The following is a 21,546-nucleotide window of genomic DNA, read 5'->3' as shown; positions in this document are numbered from 1 at the left end:
TTGACCAGACAAAGGAATATTAAACAATCAATGGCTTCAGACAACATTTCCTATTTCCAGGCATCAAAATTATTCCCACCTGCAATAAAATCGTTTGCAGAGGTAACATCTACCTCAATTCCTTGCAATCTATCTTACTCTAAATCTCCTCCATCATCTTCTCACAGGGAAACAATTTTTATACCACTAAAACCAAAACCAAAATTTATTGCTTCTATTGATAAAAATCAACATAATGATATTTTGTTTAACCCAAATGGGAATTATAAATCTCAGACACTCAATGGGAGTGCTTTAAATAGTTCCCAATCTTCCCCTAATTTAGGGAAAGTGGTGAATGAAAATTCTGCTTTCATTCAGACTTTAATTACCCTCTTAATTTCTATTCTTTCAAACAACAATAATATACCGTCCAACGCTGCCGATTGCATTAAATCTTTACTATCCTGTCTTCCTAATGTCTCCGAAACTGAACAGAATTCTTCAGTGGAATATCAGAAGTCTAATCTGTAATAAATTTGAACTTGTAAAATTACTCGATGAACATGAAATTTCAGTTGCCGCTATTTCTGAAACGTGGTTTAAACCCTCGTATCTATTTAAGATTTCGGGATATAATTGTCTTAGACATGATAGACTGGATGGTAAAGGTGGCGCTGCCTTAATCATCCATGACTCTATCCCTTTCAAACCAATCATGTTTCATACTCTCTCTAACAATTTTCAGATAGTAGCAGCTGTTGTATGTGATATTACAATACTATCAATATATGTCCCTCCCTCCACTATTTTTGATGAAAACGAATGGTCATCATTTATGTCTCAGATCCGTCCCCCGTATATGTTACTGGGCGACTTTAACGCTCATTCTACCTCTTGGGGTAGTGAATTAACGAATCGTTCTGGCCGTAATCTTTTAGATTTTATTGATTCCCATAATTTATGTATTTTAAACGACGGATCTCCAACCCGATTCACCCCCCCTCAACAAAGGAAAAGTGTTGTTGATTTATCTCTCTGTTCATCTTCGGTGATACGTAAATGTTCTTGGAACATACTTAAAGACCCCCTTTCCAGTGATCATTTCCCTATTATAATCCTCTTTCACTATCTAACCACCTCGCATTCCTTTACAATTAACAATAATTTTAAATTTAAAACGAAAGATGCGAACTGGAGATTTTTTTCTTCTGTATTAGACTCTCTTGTTCACTCTGTAAAATCTTCTCTTGGGAACATCAGAACTCAATGTGAATTATTTCCTAGTATAGTTATAAAAGCAGCAGAAAAATCCATTCCAAAGCGTAAAGTTAACATTAAAACTAAACATTCGACTCCGTGGTGGGACGAAGAATGCACTCGTGCTGTTAACTCTAGAAAAGAAGCAGTTTCCATTTACCGCAAATGCATGTCTTTTGAAAATTTCTTATCAGTAAAACGCGTCCAATCAGAAACTAAACGTATTTTGAAAAATAAAAAGCGGTCTGGATGGCGAAAATTTTGTGAAAACTTGTCTCCTGAAACTCCCCAGTCATCTGTTTGGACTAATTTAAAAAAAATTCGGTTCGTCATATGCTCCGGAGCGTACCAAACATATTCCGGAGGAAATTATTATAGGTTTTGCTGATAAGATTGCCCCTCCTTCAGTTGCCAGATGTGAAGAAATGCCCTCTTTTATTTCATATCCATCTCACTCTAACTGGCTAGACTCTCCTTTCTTAGTTAGTGAACTAAAACGAGTAATTAAATCTCTTTCTGACTCTTCTCCGGGTCCTGATGGAATATTATATAGCTTCTTTAAAGCATTCTCCGACATGTCGGTTGAATATTTCTTATCCTTAATTAATAACATGTTTGAAACAGGATTTATTCCGGATGTCTGGAAAGTTCAAAAAATCCTCCTGGTTTTAAAACCAGGGAAAAATCCGTCCGAAGTCTCATCCTATCGTCCTATTGCTCTTTCGTCGTGTTTAATTAAAGTAGTGGAACATTTGATAAAGAACAGATTAGAATGGTTTGTTGAAAATCACAGTATTATCCCTCCTAATCAATACGGCTTTCGGAAAAAGAAATCTACTATGGATAATTTAAGTTTGTTAACAACAGATATCCGTATTTCTCAATCCCTTAACTCTTGTACATTGGCCACATTTCTAGATCTTTCTTCAGCTTACGACGATGTATTAATTGATGTTTTGAAGGAAAAATTAATTAAAATAAAAATCCCTATAAAATTAGTTCAATTTATTATCAACTTGCTAACAGACAGATCCATTATTATCCACTCTTCCTCAAACATATTGAAGCGCAAACTTTGGAAAGGGCTACCCCAGGGGTCTGTAATCAGTCCTTTATTATTTAATATTTATATTAGTGATTTAGACATTGTAATCCCTTCGTCTATTAAGCGACTTTATTTTGCGGACGATTTTCTCATATATTTATCTCACAAAAATTTATCACATGCTGCGAAGGAATTAAATTTGGCCTTACATAATATTAAAGTTTGGATGTTGACAAATGGAATGAATTTAGCTACCTCTAAAACCAAGGTAGTGGCTTTTACTCGCAAAAGAAAACTGCCTCACTTTACAGTCTATTTTGATAATTTCCCCCTTCAAATCGTTAAGCAAATAAAATTTCTTGGCCTGCTTTTGGACCATAAGCTTTCCTGGCTCCCGCATATTCAGAACGTTTCTGCTAAGTGTGAAAAGGGGCTTAATATGATGCGAGCTGTTTCCAGAGTATGGTGGGGATCCCATCCTACTACTCTTAAACTAATGTATAATTCCCTCGTTCGAAGTCACTTGGATTATGGCACATTTCTTTTCGACCCACTTCCTAAATATCTGGATAAGAAACTTGAAAGAATCCAATCAAAAGGGCTCAGAATGATTATTGGGGCAATGCAATCTTCTCCAATTAATGCTCTTCAGATAGAATGTGTAGATCCTCCCTTATTTTTGAGAAGACAATACCTCGCGGATAGATATATCTTCAAAGCGTTATCTTTATCGCGTCACTCATTGGAACAGAGTCTCGATCGTTTGTTCAGTATTTTGAATAACAGAAGGAGGGTAATAGATAGAGATCGGTTCCTTCTCTTATTAAAAAGTTTTCTATCATTTAGATCTCTGTCTTCTAACCTTCAAAATCTACAAGATGATCCAATCCTTCCTATTTACAGTACCCCGTTTAATGCTATTAATTTTATCCCAAACGTAATAATTTCTGACTTCCGGACGAACATTTTATCATCAGCTAATAACTTTCAAAATGTTGAAGAACATTTTAAAAACTTTATATTTTCAAAGTTTCCTGGATTTTCCCTCATATACACAGATGGTTCCAAATCCGACCACAAAGAATGTGGCGCATCGGTATATATTCCTGAATTCAATGTTAATCTGTCTTATAAATTGCCTAAAGAAATTTCCATATTCACTGCAGAATGCTTCGCAATTGAACAAGCTTTAATTCAAATCCAACTCCTCAATATTCGTCGAGCCTTACTGTGTACTGACTCTCTAAGTGCAGTATTAAAAATTTCCTCTAATATCGTTCGAAGTCCAGAAGACTATGTTATTTGTAATATTAAAAACATCCTCGATTCTTTAAACGAATCTATGTTTGAGACAATACTGGTTTGGGTGCCTGGCCATCTAGGAATTGAGGGTAACGAGCAAGCTGATTCTCTCGCTAAACTTGGAACTGTATCTGGTTCTATTCCTTTAGATTTTAAAATTCCTGTCTCTGACGTCTTCTCTATTCTTAAATCCAACATGTCTCGTTCCTGGGAAGAAAATTGGACAGTCACGAAAACTCAAACTGGATCTTTCTATGCTGGAATACAAAATCATATTCCAAGTAAACCCTGGTTCCACGGAATAAAAAAGTCCAAAAGATTTATTTCCTGTATCTCGAGAATGAGAATTGGCCACTGCTCTATAGCAACTCATTTGTTTAAAATTCGGGTACTCGAAAGTTCATTATGCCAGTGTGGTGTGGAGGATGAGACTCTTGACCATGTCTTCTTCAATTGTAAAAACCATTCTTCTTTCAAGGGCATGTATCGATTGCTTATTAAAATCACCCACCAGTCTCCCCTTAGTATTCCATATTTGCTGTCTCTCAACAACTCTCGCGTATATTCTATTCTTTATAAGTTTATAGATTTGAATGACTTTAATATATGATATGTCCAGTCCCCTTATAGATAATTCACATCAGTTTAACCATATATCTTAACCCAATCGGCACAAAGCACTCTCTTTAGGGTGAATTGCCTAATACAAAAAAAAAAAAAAAAACACCTCTTCCAAGGACAATACTGCCTAAGCACCTACCTATTATATTAGCTCTTATCGCGCCAAACAACAATACGTCTGGGACATGTTTTGAACATTCGTTATTGACATTTTCAGAAGTACTTTTAAAATACGGATGAACAGTTTTTATTAAATATATTTTTATGGGTTATGTTGCAAGAGTTATTTTTTCGAAAAACAATATAGGTGGGTAATTTTATTAATTTGTACAATCCACATATTGGTTTGTTTTACATGGGTAATATCTAATTCCATGTCATTATAAACTTAATCCTACAATATGCATTTTATAAAATTTTTGTAATATCTTCGTGATGATGGAATAGTTACTAGAATTGGTTATGAATCAATTTCGTTTCGCGAGGAAGCGATGTTTTGGCGTGTAGCCCTCCTGGGTGCCTGCAATGGAAAATATTTTCATAATTAATACATTAGATAGATAGATTGTGCTCTCAAAATGACATAGCCACTCCAAAGTGGCAAAAAATCAAAATTTTGATGTTAATATATAAAAAAAAGGATCACTCCTTCCTTTCCTCAAAAAGATCCTCTATACAGCAATCCCCAAAGATAAAATAGATCTTGAGGTACATTATAAATATTTTGTAAAGTTAATATGTAAAAAAAAGAAGTTACTTTAAAGGAGAGAGAATTTTTTTCAAGCTTTATAATAAAAAGTTCTGAAAAACTGATTAAATTTAGTACCTACTTACTGCTAAGCCTTAAATTATTCATATAAATAAAAATAAAACATACATACTTCAAAGTATGTGAATATAATTAAAATGCAGTTTTAATAGTTAATCTGATTTATTTACCGTATTTTTATTTTTGTCAAAAACAGTGTTGCGTCTTGGTTTGGCATTTTTGGCTGGTTCTTCGTACGCAAACTGGGGATTGTCTTCAACTCCTATCAAATCAGAGTCTCCGGATACGTTGCTGCAAAAACACATTATATTAGTCCAGAATTCCATACATGCGTGATGACTAGATATCTGATTATAATATCCACTGCTCGCAACCGTTGTGAGGCTGAAGGGATTGCGCATGAAGATCTGGTCACCAAACAAGGCTAAAGCCATTGCAATCAATGGCTTGTTCCATTCTCTAATTAGATTCTGAGAGTATCTAGCACTCTGGAACATATTAATAATACGTCAAACTCCAGTGAAATAGTGGCCATTTCAACAACTCTAGCCGCTAGAGGGAGCTAGTATAATAGCATGTTGACTTTGACATTCCTTTCAATGACGCAAATCGAATTTATTTAGTACTAGTAGACCCCGCAATGCTAATGTCTTTCTCGAGTTTATTTAGTAGTAGTAGACCCCGCAATGCTAATGTCTTTCTCGAGTTTATTTAGTAGTAGTAGACCCCGCAATGCTAATGTCTTTCTCGAGTTTATTTAGTAGTAGTAGACCCCGCAATGCTAATGTCTTTCTCGAGCATCCCCAACTTCTTCCACCATTCACTACAGAATACCATCCTTGGTATCCTTTAGAATACTGTAGTATATCGTATAGGTGTTCGTGCACGGCCGGAGATAGCCGAGGTTTGTCGAACGTTTCCGACTCTGCTCGGAGAACGCGGGCAGTGAACTGTGGGGAGCGCGGGAGCGCATTCTTCTAGATTCCTTCCTTGCAGTTAGACTGCACTGTACTTTTTAACAACTGAATTATCAATAAACTAAACTTCGTATAAAAGAACCTTTTTATTTAAAATAGTAAGAACATTATTAGTTAAGAACACCAAGAACAACCCAGGATCCTAGATGTGACCGTATCCTTTTCTGATTTTGATGATACTAAATTTTTTGGTAAATGTAAACCTGTAAATAAATGTAAAACCTCAACACAGGCTTGTCCTAGTGAGGTTAAAAATTCTAATGTAAAAAAGATACAAAATAAAGAAACAATAAAACTAACCTTATTGCATCGAAGTCGGGAGCTTTAAGTTCCTCATTCCAAACGGGATTGGATCCTTCCAGAGCGTGCTTGTTGGTTCCAGGAACGGCAGCTCCCAACCCGGTTCTATTCAAACCTGAACTCTGCGAACCGAACTTTGTTTCGGACAAAGCTTGCAAACGACGATTAAGGCTGAAAAAAATAACAAACTTTATTGAAATGCTTAGATAATAGAAATAAATTATGTGAAATCATGCTGAATTTCACCGAGCTAGTACATTTGGTGTGTAGGCAGAAACAGAGGTGCATGGGTGAAAGGTGCAAACTTGTGCATGCGGTTTACTAATACTAATAATGTCATCATTCATGGCCTATCTCCATTGTTTCTATTATAAATGTTGAAATCGAATCTAAAGCACTAGTAGTATGGTCAGATTGCATAATAGAAATATCAAAAACGCCTTTACCTTTTAGTTCGCAAGCAGAAAGCCACCAGCAAGATAATGCAGAGAGTTCCGAGAACGCAGGAGACCACAATGAGTACAATCTGCAGCATCTTCTCCAGAGAGTCACTCGGGGTTTCCGACTTGGTGGTGGAGAAGTCCTCGAGGTAAAGGTTATGCAGACGAAGCTCATCGCGAAGGGTTCTCATGAGAGTCAGGTCGGTTGATAACCTAAAATAAACCCAAAATATAGATTTAACCTAACCTAAAATTAAATATTGCAGCACGCGGGATATTATTGCGAGTATACTATCTCTGTCTCCCCATAATGGTACTGTCCCTGTCACGCTACACTGAGACAACGAGATGAAACCCTTATAAGCAGCGACTCGCCCTTACGCGACACAGTTCTCCTGTCTGTTCGCCTTGGCTAGTAACAGCTATCTACCTACTACCATTGCTAAGCAACCGACTTGAAGGCTACACAGCCCTTGAGAGACAGTAATCCGCCCCAAGCAAACCTAGGCTAGTTCCAAACACTTGTGCCGCGACTCGATACTCTACTACTTTGTTATTTCCAAGTATTATCCCGCAAGGATCCTTTATAAATCCTTGCCTAGTCGATAAGTGTTATTTTAGAGTGTATTGATATCGTGTAAATTGAATACTGTGACTATTGTACTATATGTGATCTGTGTAACCTGAACAATAAATTGTGTTTCAAGCCATTACAAAATTAAAAGTCTTAGTTTAACTTAACTCAAGGTAAACACAAAATGATCAAGTAAACCAAATAATTAAGTTGGTTCATATCAAGAGTCAGAATAACAGAAGAGTTTGAATGATACTATATATATATGATACTATATATATACCAAGACAGAGTTGTGTGGCGGTCTGACCTCTCTGCCTACCCCTGAGTCACTCGGGTTAGTTAGTTTTATTGTTTCTTGTCGGCATTCAGTCTGCCTAGTGAATTCTATTGTTTTACTATACCAAACATCAAAACAGTAAGAAGTAGCCATTGGATTGTGGACACCACTTCATTTATTCAAATTTTGACACAGAGGTATCGTTGTGGGTGAAATTAGGGGTGGTAGAGAGAAAAGAACACTTTTATTTGTGTGACGTGTTGTGATAGAACCTGGTCTCCAGTTTTGCAGTGTTGCAGGATGTCACGCATTAGACAATTATTAGACTATTTCATTCCCAAAACCAGTCAACAATATACGGTAAAAAGTTACTAAGATGACAATGAAGATATTACTCACTCGGAGATGTATGAAGCATCCAAAGCAACAGAGTCGTTGATGAAATGAGATCGGATTTCCGTTCGGTTATCCAGAGCAACTCCGTTATCTGAAGCCACCAATATGTAGTCAATGTTGCATTGGAAGCCAAATACTTTTGTAAATGTTTCTGCAATCTGAAAACCACAAAAGAGTTTTTTTGAATTTGTTATTTACAGTATATATATATAAATGAATGTTGCTTTGTTTGTCTCCTATATACTCAAAAACTACTAGACCAAATTCGCTAAAAACTTCTAAGTTTGTTCTTATTAGTGTCAGGAGTGTTTAGAGAGTGCTTTGTCTACTTTGAATTGATGAGATATCGTCGAGTATAGTCGAGTGAGTCGTTGAAGTCGTTGTCGTCAAATCTGTATCTGAATTCACTTGTGGGGAAAGCAACTCGCTATCTGAATACGGTGGACGACAAATTGGACGCATTCTTTGAAACCTACAAAGACTGCACTACACTACACTAAGACTGGCCTTGAGCTAAACAGTCCCCTTGTCAAAACCAGTAGACGCATAGGTTAACGCATATGTTATCACTGTAATCAATAATATTCGGATGATTTGTATTTTTGTGTACCGCCATTTTTATGAAAAATAATCTCAAGGGCGTTGTTAATACAAATAGACTGTTAGGTATCAGGTATGAGCAGACTGCTCTAATTGCGCCCGCGTAGGTCCAGTATTAGGTATTATTGTATTACCTGTGACGGTATAATATTATGTACACAAATAAAATAAACGAGCTTGTTTGCTGGTTGGGATGCTGTATGAAGTTATTGAGTACACAATAATAATGTTATAAAAACCACTATTTGCTGGTTGGTATGCTGTATAAAGTTATTGGGCATACAATAAGTATATTATAGAAACCACTATGAAATGGTAACTTACGAATGTGCTGTCTTCCTGGACATCGGTTAGTTTATTTTCAAATATAAAGGACACTCTGTTATTATCGGCAATCATGTATACTTTGGCGGCGGCAGTATCGAATTTATCAGCTGCAAACAAAATACTAGTATGTTATCATTTGTATATTATCATGATTACCATGTAACCATATGAACTATTATCTGTAGCAACAAGCTCCTTACATTCCAGCCTGGAAACTTCTGGGACTTGCGACAAGAATGCGCCGGCTTTCGCACAGTTTCTAGAACTGTCGGGTGGGCTCCACGAAGGCGTGCGCCCTTTGTAAATATAACCACACAGTCAGCCTAGTATTAGTCAGCCGCAACAACTGAGCTACAGTCGAGCTACCCTCAGAGCACCGGCTGTCCGAGACCGACTTGCGGCCAGAGACGGTCAATAATAAAATTTAAATAATAAATAATCTAGCTAACAAAATGCATAAAACATCCAATAATAACGGAATTTGATACAATTACAAATAATATATCATTTATAGAGCGGTAGATATTCTTACTATGAATGGCCCAGGTGAATGACCAGCTTTAAATAATCAGGTACTTCCCAACCTCCCTCTCACTCATCTCCTTCCCCTCCCCGCTCCTTTTAACCTCAAAAAATACCCCAATCGGGAATGCCATAGTTGTGCAGCTGGGACTTACCAGTATCTTTGGCGATCACGTTGAATTCAAACATTCCAGACATTGACCCTTGTGGGTTGAAGTTTAAGGTGACTTCTCCAGTATCCGTATTGAGATTGAATGCCGTGTCCTTGACCAACTGGAGCGATGAATCCACCACCATAGACTCCTTGTCTATGGAGTAAGTTATCACTAAGTCTTCTGTGTGAGTAGCCTGGTAACACAGAAACACATGTTGTGCTAAATTTGTAAATTAAACACTAACTTGGAAGAAGTCTTCTTCTTTCGTATGGTGGGATCAATGGAGAACATCCAGGTCTGCGAGTCACACTCATTGACCACATGTTTGGTGGTTATAAGACGGTTATAATATATCAAACTTAATATTGGAGAATAAAGAAGGATTAATTAGGTGGCCCTGAGGAAAATAATTTCCCTCAAGGCAAATATGACCAAAGATGCAACCAAAGATGACATATCATCTTTGGTAATGCTGTGTGGAGGGTCTTTTAAAGGAAAGGAATATGAATGCATCCCTCGCACTAGGGTGCTAGATGATGGGTCGAGATAGTCCTGCTGGGAAGGTTGAAGTCTCCCTCAACCAGTCTCTCACGATTCCTGATCCGCCGCCAACGCCTAGACAAACCTCACCCCATGACCTCAACCCAGGTACCCCTGCTAAGTCAACAAGTGTAGCGAACCTCTCGGGGTGACCTACGGCAGAGGTGTTGATTATCCAATAATGGTTAATAGAGAACTTATGAACTAAGTAATGACTAACTATTATAGGTTGGGAACCAGACGCTTGAACTATTCCCGTAATCGGTCTTATTGTAATTGTTATCTATACTTGTCACTAAGTAGATAAAACCTTCAAATTTACAAATCTAAACTCTCATTCCCACATTATATAAATGCTAAATTAGATCTACAAATGAACATGAATACTTATACTGCTGTTATTATTGCTATTTTTTGGACATTCTAACATTTAGCTTAAATCTGAGAAATGTGTTTTCTTTCGTCAAATGCTCTTGGCGGCGGCCATATTGCTTTACAACATTTGTATAAAGTTTGCAATATGTATTAGCAGATCAGTGGAAAAGGGCAAATTAAAGCATAAAATTAAAGATCGGAAGAACAAAAAGATATACAGTTTTTAATATGCATTGAAATACAAAAGAATTAAAAGTAAAACATACCTTCAGATTGAACATTAATTTTCCTATTTTATCCGTGATAGAAACGCCTCCCGCGTATAGACTCTGGTTAAATCTCGGCATCGGATTGGCTTCTCTAACCTAAAAAGAAGATAAAAACCAAATCTCTCAATGTTAAATAATAAACAAATACTTAAGTGGCTTAATCTGTGTGTAATGGCTTAATCTATGTTTAACGGATTAATCTATCCATCACCTTTGAAAAACCGAGCTCCCGCGACCTAATACATACCTATTTTGGATGTAACAGGTAATGGCTATAAGGAGCAAATAGTTGGACTCCTCATACTCGTTATAAGCAAGTTTGACTGTATATGCTTAATGGCTTAATCCTTAACGTTTTTAGACAATTAGAACTCTTGTGGTGTCATTGCCACTGGCTGCGGCCCCTTGCCATTACTCTCCAGTCAGTCTATCTCTTCCTCGCCCCTCCCGTGGATCGCTTCTTACTATTGTGTGGTATGAAAACAAAAAGGAAAGGAAATGCTCACTTCAATCACAATATTCAACATTGAATCTGCCGACGTAACAGCTTCTATTTGGTTTCGATTGTTTGTAGCCGCAATAATTATCTCGTGAGTTTGCTGTTGACTTCTGTCCAGTTCTTTGGCAACTCCTAACGTGTTTGTATTTTTATTTAAGCTGAAAAACTCTGATGAAGCTCCTGAAATAAAAAAAAAAACATGTACCCCATTATAGTACAATTGCTGGGGACAGTAAATATGTACCCCATTATAATACAACTGCTGTGTGTGTGAACAAATGTGTGTAGGAGAAAATGGAGTTTATTATTCCACATTTCGTATGCCTTGATTTAATGTACAAACCAGCTCAATCCACGGCGTTACTCGGGTTTTCCTCTTTATTTTGAATGTCAAGTGTGCAGAATTTCATTAAGAAGTTTCAAAATTCTGCTTTAAAAGGGAATGTTGGTGGTTTTACATAATCTCATGGTCAAGTGTGCAAAATTCTCGGAATAAAACTACAGATTTGTTTAAAAAAGAAACCCACATCTTCTTAATATAATGTTAGAGTTTTGATAGAGAGATAAATAAATCTTGTTTTGCTCTCACTTCATTCTCCTTCACTGACATTCAAACATTAATTTTACACAGGATTTAGATTATAAATCTAATAAAGCCTTTATTTTCTTTCTAGTATTTATTGTTGATTTGTGAACATATTATTTATCAACATATTTATTTTATAAAAACATCCACAAACAGTACATATATATTTAACTCCATGTTAAATAATCCCAGAATCGTTATTGTTGGACTTGTATGTAATATGTAATACTTTAATCCCTTGTTAGTTAAGTAAGTAAATATGTAATACTTTAATCCCTTGTTAGTTAAGTAAGTAAATATGTATTACCTTTTATGATGTAATAATATATTTCAGCACAGTCCTCAGTGCAGCCTTCGTTCTTGGGATCCGTTGCTTGAGGAAATTGTTTAGTTTGTGTCAAGCCGGCTTCAAACTCTGAAAATATTCAATATTTTGGCGATAAAATCTAAAAAGCAATCCCATTGTAATACAGGTAGAACAAGGATAGCATAACTTCCTGAGCTCTCAAACGAAGATTTCAAGCCGCTAGTTAAGATAGGGGAATCTACAGACAGACTACCCTTTTCAGGTATTGTGGGCCTCCAGACCAGAGGTGGTGGCCAAATTCAACAGAGATTTGTGCAGGGTGAGCAGTTGTGTAACATTAAAGTATCTGCGGGCTGTCGGAGTTTGTGTACCCTTCGGGGGCTTGGCAAACAAAAAGCCATCACGTACTATCACCCGCGTAGCAATGCATTGGTGCACATGACAAAAGGTCATTGATGTGCAAAAATAACAAAGTCGGAGACAGAACCGATCCTTGTGGGATGCCAGCGTTTATTGAGTGTCAGGAAGAGGTGAATCTTGGCCTTGGATATGTCCAGTGCAACCGTTTGAGTCTCACAGTAATATTCGAGGCACGGTCGTTAATAATTTTGTTCTTCTCTTGGAATATGAGCAGTTTGTCGTTGATCACACGTTCCATCACCTCGGATAGAATGGATGTGATCACTATGGGACTGTTGTTGGCCGGGTTGGAGCGATCACCCTTCTTTGGAATAGGATGAATAATCCTTCTTTCCATCCAGAGGGTACAGAGCCAGAATTCAGAGACATTTTAAAAAGCTTCGTCAAAATTGGAGCTATTTCTGCAGGGTACCTCTGCATCTGCGCGTACCAGGGGAGGTATTCCATCAGGCCCACTATATTCATTGACATCGAGCCCCCGTAAGACCCACCGTACTCCCCGATGCCGGATCCTCGGCTTTTTCATATATTTTACCTAATAAGTTGGCCTTCTCGGTGGCGGTGTTTGCTAGTGAGCCGTCGGGTCTGGTAAAAGGTGGTGGACGAGATTTGCAGAAATCGCGACCTATTGAGCCCGCAAGCGACCAGAACGCACTGCTACTTATTATTATCCTCTTGCTTTCCTTTACTTAAACACACCATAATATTTTGTCCACATGTTTTATATAGTCACTGAACAACAAAACTTAGCCACATTTAAAACTGATTGTGAAATTTCAGATTTTAGCTTGTATACGATTTTTTATGTAAAATTAACTAATCTTTAATAATTTGAACCATTTCTAAAATCTTTATCTAATGTTTTTCTATTTTCTTTAATCCTATGACACTTGGTTAAATCCATGTTTGAAGAATACAACTTAATTTTAATTTCTAAAAAAAGCATTCATAAATGTTATATTATAATTGAAGCAGCAAAGTCCAGTTTAAACTCGGTCGTTTGGAATTACATCTGCCTTTAAATTAGCGTGTGCATTTTGTTTCTGGTTTCTAAAATCTGCTGCATCCACTTTATTATTCAAGCAAGCTTTAATTTGACTAGATGGCTAACTTTGACTTGATGGCTAACTTTGACTTGATGGCTAACTTTGACTAGATGGCTAACTTTGACTAAATGACTAACTTTGTCTAGATGGCTAACTTTAACAATGTTTCAGTAAAGTAAAGTGGTTCTTATTTTTAATACGATGTTACATACCTGCCTGAAGAAAGATTGAAAAAAGAATTGTCTTTGCGGTAGTGATGTTTCTTAGGAATAATTGTATAAGTCCTTATTGTAAATTTGCTAAAATATATGGTTTTTAATTAAGTAGGTAGGTATTCAAGTATCTACTTACAAACCTTATGAAATACGACAAATAATACTAAACACTTAATTATTTGTCTTACGAACAAATACAGATGAAATTGTCACGCCTTCAAAGAGTCAATAGCGTTTTGGATACCTGTGAACCTCGCTGTGCCAGATCTCGGTTCATCAAACTTGGGTTCGCCTTCCGTTTCCACAAACAGGACGGTGAATGTAATTTCTGTATAAAGGGGCCCGGGGTCTATTCCTTGATCCGTAGCCCTGATTGTAATCTGCAATATGTATATTCATTAAATAAACTGTGAAATACATTACAATAAGTAAGGATTAAATTGATTTTTAATGAGATATCAACCAAACAGCACTCAAGTTATTGGTGTATGTCGTCTTTGGGGATTCATGCGGAGGGTCTTTTTATGGAAAGGAAGGAGAGTGTGTCCAGGTGCAAGGCGACAGGTCGAGAGTCCAGCTGAAAAGGTCAAAGGGTCTTCCTCAACCGACCTCTTCTTATCCAGCGCATCCGCCGCTAAGCTGAATCTTCTGATGAGCTGGTACAAATATAGAACTTTAACAGATGGTTTGAGTGTGACAGATGTTAAACTAACCTCAAACTGTGTTTTGGCGTCTAATTTCTTTGTCAGTACCAACCTCCCTTTGTTATTATCTTGGGAATCAATTGTAAAGAAATCAGCGGCGCTATCTGAAAAAAAAAACTATTTTGTACTTTTAATATGTAACAATCGAGATGTAAGAGAGCTCTATTTCGGCAAAATAAAATAAGTTTATTATTAATATAAATTATATTATTAATTAATTATTATTTAAAAGTGGACTATTTTACACATTTTTTGATTAAGACCAAATCTGAATAGCCAGTTACTTCTCTACCTTCCTATTACACAACATTCCCCAAATTGGAAATGCGATAGTCACAGGTGTCCGGCAGTTGGGACTCTTGTGTGGAAACCAAACAAAAAAAATCAAAATACTAATTTTGGTTGTGTCTCAATGAGCTTTAGAATTTATGCTTTGAAATTAAGTTTCTTTTTCAAAATTTTAAGTGTTTTTTATTGGTTGGAGAAGCGATAAAGTGAACAAACTATTACTTTAATTGCAATCCCTGTTGATGAGACCTCCAATCAGTCCAATTTAACCTCCAACGCTCTAACGCCAAACAATTTCAAACTAACAAATACAGTCCCCCCGCTCTGCTACTGTGGAAAACGTTTCTATTTGTACGCAATAGCGATATAATATCTATATTTCGAATTACTTAGCCTTCGTGATGCCAACAGAGGTACCAAAAATCTCTGAAATTATGATCATCCTTGCATCGGCGTAAGTAGTTAATTTATTGTGTTGGTATTTTTTGTATTTCTACATAACCTACAAGGTTTGCCTGACTAACTAACTAACTGACCATCATGACGTTTTCCGTAGGGGTGGGCAGAGAGGACGGACTGCCAAACAACTCTTGGCACACACTCCTTGCTTCATTCACATTCATAATACCCTTCTGTTATTATGACTCTTGACACGGCCCTACTCAAGTGTTTGGTTCACTTGATCGCACCATGTCTTCCAAAAGGCATCCCCCACTTCTTCTAGCATTCACATTTGCGTCATATATTCTCCTTATACTTCTTTCGAGCGTTCCTTTCTTAATCTGTAACCTTATAGTGATAATATGCGTGTGGTATCTTATTAACCCCGCATGTCGAAATTTAAGATCTCTGTTAATATGTTTATTTCATGTTAGAAAAGGCTACCTTTATCAACAACTTCAAATGTAACGATTCCTCCCTCCAAGCCGTCTGAATCTTTGGCCTCGATGTCGTCAAATCTCCCCGTGATAACGTAGTTCAGGGCTCCGGGATAAGCATTTTCCTGTTTCAGAAACACACACAAATTACTGTAGGTAAGCATGATCAATGTTCATGTCTTTGTGCAGAAGACGGCTGGGATGTTTCTAGGCAGTGGACTACAGAGACAGTTATTTATAAGCAGCCAGCTGGGATGTTTCTAGGCAGTGGACTACAGAGACAGTTATTTATAAGCAGCCAGCTGGGATGTTTCTAGGCAGTGGACTACAGAGACAGTTATTTATAAGCAGCCAGCTGGGATGTTTCTAGGCAGTGGACTACAGAGACAGTTATTTATAAGCAGCCAGCTGGGATGTTTCTAGGCAGTGGACTACAGAGACAGTTATTTATAAGCAGCCAGCTGGGATGTTTCTAGGCAGTGGACTACAGAGACAGTTATTTATAAGCAGCCAGCTGGGATGTTTCTAGGCAGTGGACTACAGAGACAGTTATTTATAAGCAGCCAGCTGGGATGTTTCTAGGCAGTGGACTACAGAGACAGTTATTTATAAGCAGCCAGCTGGGATGTTTCTAGGCAGTGGACTACAGAGACAGTTATTTATAAGCAGCCAGCTGGGATGTTTCTAGGCAGTGGACTACAGAGACAGTTATTTATAAGCAGCCAGCTGGGATGTTTCTAGGCAGTGGACTACAGAGACAGTTATTTATAAGCAGCCAGCTGGGATGTTTCTAGGCAGTGGACTACAGAGACAGTTTTTTGTTAGCAGCCAGGATCAGGAACCAACGTCATTTTACCATCAGCCAAATTGTTAATATGTAGATGAAAAAAAACTGTATAAATTATCGAGATAAGATAATGTGTGTTTGAACCTCAAATTCGTTTTATGCACAGTTGGAAGATTATATTTCACTTAAAAGATAATTAATATTGTGTAATCTAATAAACTTATCGTGAAATGAGATATGAGAGCATCGGCGAAATGTTGCCTGCTCATTAAATAATAATATTTTATTTTAAAAAATCAAGTATTTAACAATTTTTTTTCGTTTCCCGTGTTCTATATGTTTTACATTACTGAGATTTCTCGGGCACATCAAGTTGTACTTTATTTATAAAAAAATATTTATTTATTTATACAAAAGTATAAACATTATTGATAAGAGAATAATAAAAATTCGTTATGTTCAGTAACATATCTTTATGTATTTAAATTAAAATAATAATAATATTTGGATAATTTGCATAGTGCCGTTTTTGTGCATAATCACCTCAAGGGCGCTGCACAAATATGTAATACATTTCTACAATGATCTATCTTATTATTAACTTACCTTTGTGTTTTTTTACAAGAAATTTATTTACATAAAAATATAAACTTTATTGATAAAATAATAATAATAATTTGTTTTGCTCAGTAACATATATTTTTAATATATATATTTATTGTTGAAGATGTGCCCTCATAAAAAGCTATTGGAGTGTTATTTGTTTAGTTATTTAGAATACTTTTAGCTGTGTTTTGAATTCTTTACAGTTATTATTAAGAGACATATATTTTCTGGTTATTTATTAAAGAATTTCCTTTCTTGGTATTATTTGTATTTCTGTTAACCGAAAAGTTTTTTGTATATCGGAATCGGTAGCATGTATTTTTGCCTGAAATATGTTGTATTGCTTTATTTAAAATAACTTTTTTAAATACTTGTAAAGTGGAGAGCATTGGAACAGAATATTTTATTTTGTGACTTTAAAATCATTCATGGTGAGTACTGATGGATGTAAAAATGATTTCTAACCTTTCCTTATCTGTGGTGTGTATTTACTACACATTGCTTTTAATAACTTTAATAACTCTACAAATACAATAAATTCTGGGTTCAGATTTAGGTATTCCTCCGTTATACATTTATGCACTAATAAAATTCTACATAATTTTCAAATTCAATTAAAAATCAGAGTTTTTGTTAAAAATCGCTACACCAATACATTGTGACAATGCTACGCAAAGAGTGTGCGAGGAAATTAAACGCTATTGATGTCCTGCTTTAATTCGCTATGCGTTGTATTTTTATTTAGACCATCGATACCTACGACCGCATAGCGTGTGTGCTAGCACTGCTAGCCGCCGCCCAGTTGATCGCGGACCGTCGTTAGATGTGGACTTCTCGCACGTTTTTTTAGCATCTGTCAATGGTTTTTTCATGTTTTCAGCAATTAAATTACAATTATTATCACTTTTGATATGAAATATAATAAACATAAGCGATTAGCTATGAATATTCATATTTATTGGCTATGAATATCGCTTATTTTGAGATGTGTATTCACTACAAGCACCGGAACGCGTGGATTTTTTTAGCTCAGTAAGGGAAAGGTTAAGAAAATTTCAATTATTAGTTTTTGCACAATGTTAAGATGATTAAACATCATGATATTTTTAACACTATCAAACATTACAAAATAATATAAATTTCAGTGCAGGAACAGAGAGTTAAGTAAGACCAACTTACCAGCTTAAGTCGGTATTTGGCCCCTGCTGTGGGGAAAATGAACACCGGCTTCTCAAAGTTGTATGGAGGAATCTTCAGCTCAAATGATTTGGTTGAATCCATTTGAGGAACTCCTAAGTCATATGCCTAAAGGGAAACATTCAAATAAAAGTTTAATTTAATGTCAGGTAAACTGAGTAACCCCATAATTACAATAAATGTGGTAGACACTGATAAAAAAACACCACTGAGGATCGAAACGTTGCTTGAAATGACTTTACCCGAGAGTTTAGTGACCAGGTCTGAATATGCAGATACTTCTCCACCTACCTCTCGACCATCTCTTTCCCCTTCACAATTGGGGATGCCATAATCTCACCGGCTCCAGTTAGCAAGGAGCAGTTCTAGCAGTTGAATAGTTAAATTTTACATATCATTACAGTTAAATATATGGGTAACTGAGTGATATCACACAGGATTCCGGACATTATGTACGCCGTCTTGGCTTTTCAAATGTTAAAATAAAGAGAGAAAGTTGTATCTATTGAATAAACTATTGCCTTTATTCTCTGGTCTCTCAGGGGTTAGGATTTTTTAAATTAATATTTTATACCGTACCGAATACCGGACCATTCTAACAAAGGGAACGGAGGATCTGTTTTGGCCTTTACGATTATTGTTCGGACACATTTGTCATGTGCATTTTTGTTGTTCCATGTCCATAAAAAGAGAAACTTGATACATATATACATGATAATTACATAGCTACCTAGCTATGTACATAATTATTTATCGAAGGTGGTATCTTCTGAATCCCATTGTAATCGGGAAAGCCATTTTAGCTGAGGCTCTGAGGGCTAATGCTTATGTCTGTAATTTAAGGCCTTATTACCGATATGTAAATAGGTCCATCCTGAGTGGCGACCCATGCCTAAACCGTATATCATTACGGTTACAATTTATTTCAATTGACCTTTTAACTGCCAAGAACACTAAGAGCGCGGTGTATGTACAAAGCTAAGGAATGGGCTTCATAAGTTTATTTTTGGGAGATAATATTTATTTAAAAAAATCACTTACAAAAAGTTCAATTGTATAAGTTCCCCAGTAAGACTTGAGTGGATAATTAGTGATCAAAATGCCCGTTTTATTGTCCGGACTCAAGATGTCAAATAAGTCTGGTGGGAAATCCACAGGGTTCTGGTTTGAGGTGGCTTTCAGAGACAAAACTTTGTAGCGCACCCGGGAATTGTCTGTATTTGGTTCATCTTTATCAGTAGCCACTACCGTGGGTGTCAATCGGAAACCCTGAAATAAAAAGACGCGCATCTTTATTATCAACATATCAATATATCAACACCTAGAATTATAAAATTAGACACATTATCGTTGTCTGTTGTGTATAATAAATTAAATATTTATAAAAATCAAATGTTGAATTTTATTATTTTAAAGGGGCATTTTTAAATCATAGCTTACATTGGCATTTGCTTTTCTAGCAAACCTAATATTCCAATTTCAAAAATAGTAAATAGTTTTAATACAACCTGCAAATTATCCAATCAATATTGCAAAAGGTAATGTGAGTTGTATCGACAGATGAATTACTAAAGGGAAGAATAGAAACCAGAATAGTTGAAGGTCTGGAACTTTGTATGTGCAGTACTCCACCACCCGATTTTCTGACTACTACTGGTTTATAGAATCCGCCATTATTTTTACTAGTCGAAAGCACTAAATTATACTAATAATAGGTATTCGTTTGTCACATTCAGTAGTTCGCCGCATGCCTATACTCGAGCACCAGGCTTTGTACACTGACGCGACGGGTTAAGATATCTTACTCTAACACACTCTGGCTCGCTTTCTCTCTAAACCATTTTACCAGTCACCAGGGTTAATTCTGTTCTTGTGGGACATTGTGTGTATTCCAGCAACTGTTTTATGTGTTCCGGGTTGGGGCGGCGGATTAGTGAGAGATTAGGGCATTTTGTTAAAACTAAAATGATAAAACATGATTAACTGATGGAATAAGATCACTTACCTTTGGTTCATTTTCTGATACGCTCCAGGATAGGTCATTTGGGAAAATGGGCGCATTGTCATTAACGTCCAACAGAATAACGGTTATCATAGTGTCGTTTGTGTTTCTCGAGCCATCTGAAAGAAATTGTATGAAAATGTTAAGTGCAAAATTTACTTTCTTTATCTAGTAAGCTCTTCCTACCTTCGATATAACAAAAGCTGTATAATATTGTGTTCATAATGAACTTATGGCCTTCCACACTAGCATCAAAATTCTTGTGTGTACTTTTGCGAATTCTAATTTCTATGTTTCAATCAAAGATCAAAATATTTACATTTCTACATCGATTCTCATGTTTTAACCTCTAGTGTGCCAAGAAACCCATAACCATAGTTAGTTCCCATAGCTGGGCCGGCGAATCCGTAGCGGATTAGCTGATAGCTTGTAGCTGGTAGCACTTGTCTCAATTTTATTGTATTTTGAACCTCAAAAAATGCTCCTAGCATAGTAAAATAGATTTCATTCGCTTGGCAACGCTTGTATCTTAATATTATCTGGATTGTCGGTTCGTCACGTGCAAATGCATTTATTATAATTGTTTCGTTCTTATCGTAATACTCCACTTAATGCTAGAGTTTTTTAATAATTGTTTTTTTTTTTAATCAGGTTTTTTTTAATTAATTTAGTTTAACATTTTTATATTTCGAAAGTGTGAAAACAAAGTGTAAAAACAAAATAAGCACGGCCGATCTCAACTGCCGGCAAAATTTAAACTGAGTAAAATACATCGTAAGTTAGATGTGTTTATGTAATAACTTTTCTTCAATGTTCTGTTTTAAATATACGAGTATTATGTATTTATCCCAAGTAAAATGGATAAATATGCACAACTTACCCCCTTCCAGCAGATAATTATCAGTTAGGATGGTGTAAATGTAGTATTTGTATTCTCCCTCGTCTCTATCCAGTTCTTCTCCAGCTTCCAAAGTGACACTCATTCGTCCTGTGGCAGAATCCACCGTGAAATACTTTCTCAGTTCCGCCCCACCCTGAGTACCATAGTTGATTGCATAATTTATAGTTCTATACGGCACTGAAATAAAATAAATAAAGTAGTGTATTATCGGATTAGCGGTAAATTAATGGAATCCATCTCAAGAAGTAACGTTTCACTTTGAGATTAATGGGAATGCTTTCGTTAACCAAACAGAAAGAAAGAAAGACAAACCTGATAATATTTGTGAAACTACTACATACATACTACCATCTTTATAAATGTTGTTTGTGCAATGGTG

The 21,546-nt window shown here is 36.2% G+C and overlaps 1 protein-coding gene across 1 annotated transcript in view; it reads right to left on the bottom strand.

The window, feature by feature from the left end:
• Positions 1–4,500: 4,500 nt before the first annotated feature.
• Positions 4,501–21,546, bottom strand: part of LOC149418258 (cadherin-AgCad1-like) — a 77,246-nt gene continuing 60,200 nt past the window's right edge. The window contains exons 17-33 of the mRNA XM_089639828.1: positions 21,147–21,344; positions 20,270–20,385; positions 19,306–19,533; positions 18,247–18,372; positions 15,682–15,799; positions 14,518–14,612; positions 14,049–14,184; positions 12,124–12,231; positions 11,238–11,410; positions 10,729–10,827; positions 9,548–9,740; positions 8,868–8,977; positions 7,947–8,101; positions 6,700–6,906; positions 6,254–6,424; positions 5,147–5,267; positions 4,501–4,727 (exon numbers count right to left, since the gene is read on the bottom strand). Of these exons, the coding sequence (XP_089495954.1) occupies positions 4,668–4,727; positions 5,147–5,267; positions 6,254–6,424; positions 6,700–6,906; positions 7,947–8,101; positions 8,868–8,977; positions 9,548–9,740; positions 10,729–10,827; positions 11,238–11,410; positions 12,124–12,231; positions 14,049–14,184; positions 14,518–14,612; positions 15,682–15,799; positions 18,247–18,372; positions 19,306–19,533; positions 20,270–20,385; positions 21,147–21,344 (2,414 nt within the window). The 3' untranslated portion in view covers positions 4,501–4,667. The remainder of the gene's footprint in view (positions 4,728–5,146; positions 5,268–6,253; positions 6,425–6,699; positions 6,907–7,946; positions 8,102–8,867; positions 8,978–9,547; positions 9,741–10,728; positions 10,828–11,237; positions 11,411–12,123; positions 12,232–14,048; positions 14,185–14,517; positions 14,613–15,681; positions 15,800–18,246; positions 18,373–19,305; positions 19,534–20,269; positions 20,386–21,146; positions 21,345–21,546) is intronic.

Source organism: Hesperophylax consimilis, chromosome 14 (assembly GCF_061612785.1).
Source record: "Hesperophylax consimilis isolate HC1 chromosome 14, BYU_Hcon_1.0, whole genome shotgun sequence".
Lineage (NCBI taxonomy): Eukaryota > Metazoa > Arthropoda > Insecta > Trichoptera > Limnephilidae > Hesperophylax > Hesperophylax consimilis.
Note: the sequence above shows the minus strand (reverse complement) of the source record. Positions and strands in the feature narration are given on the sequence as shown.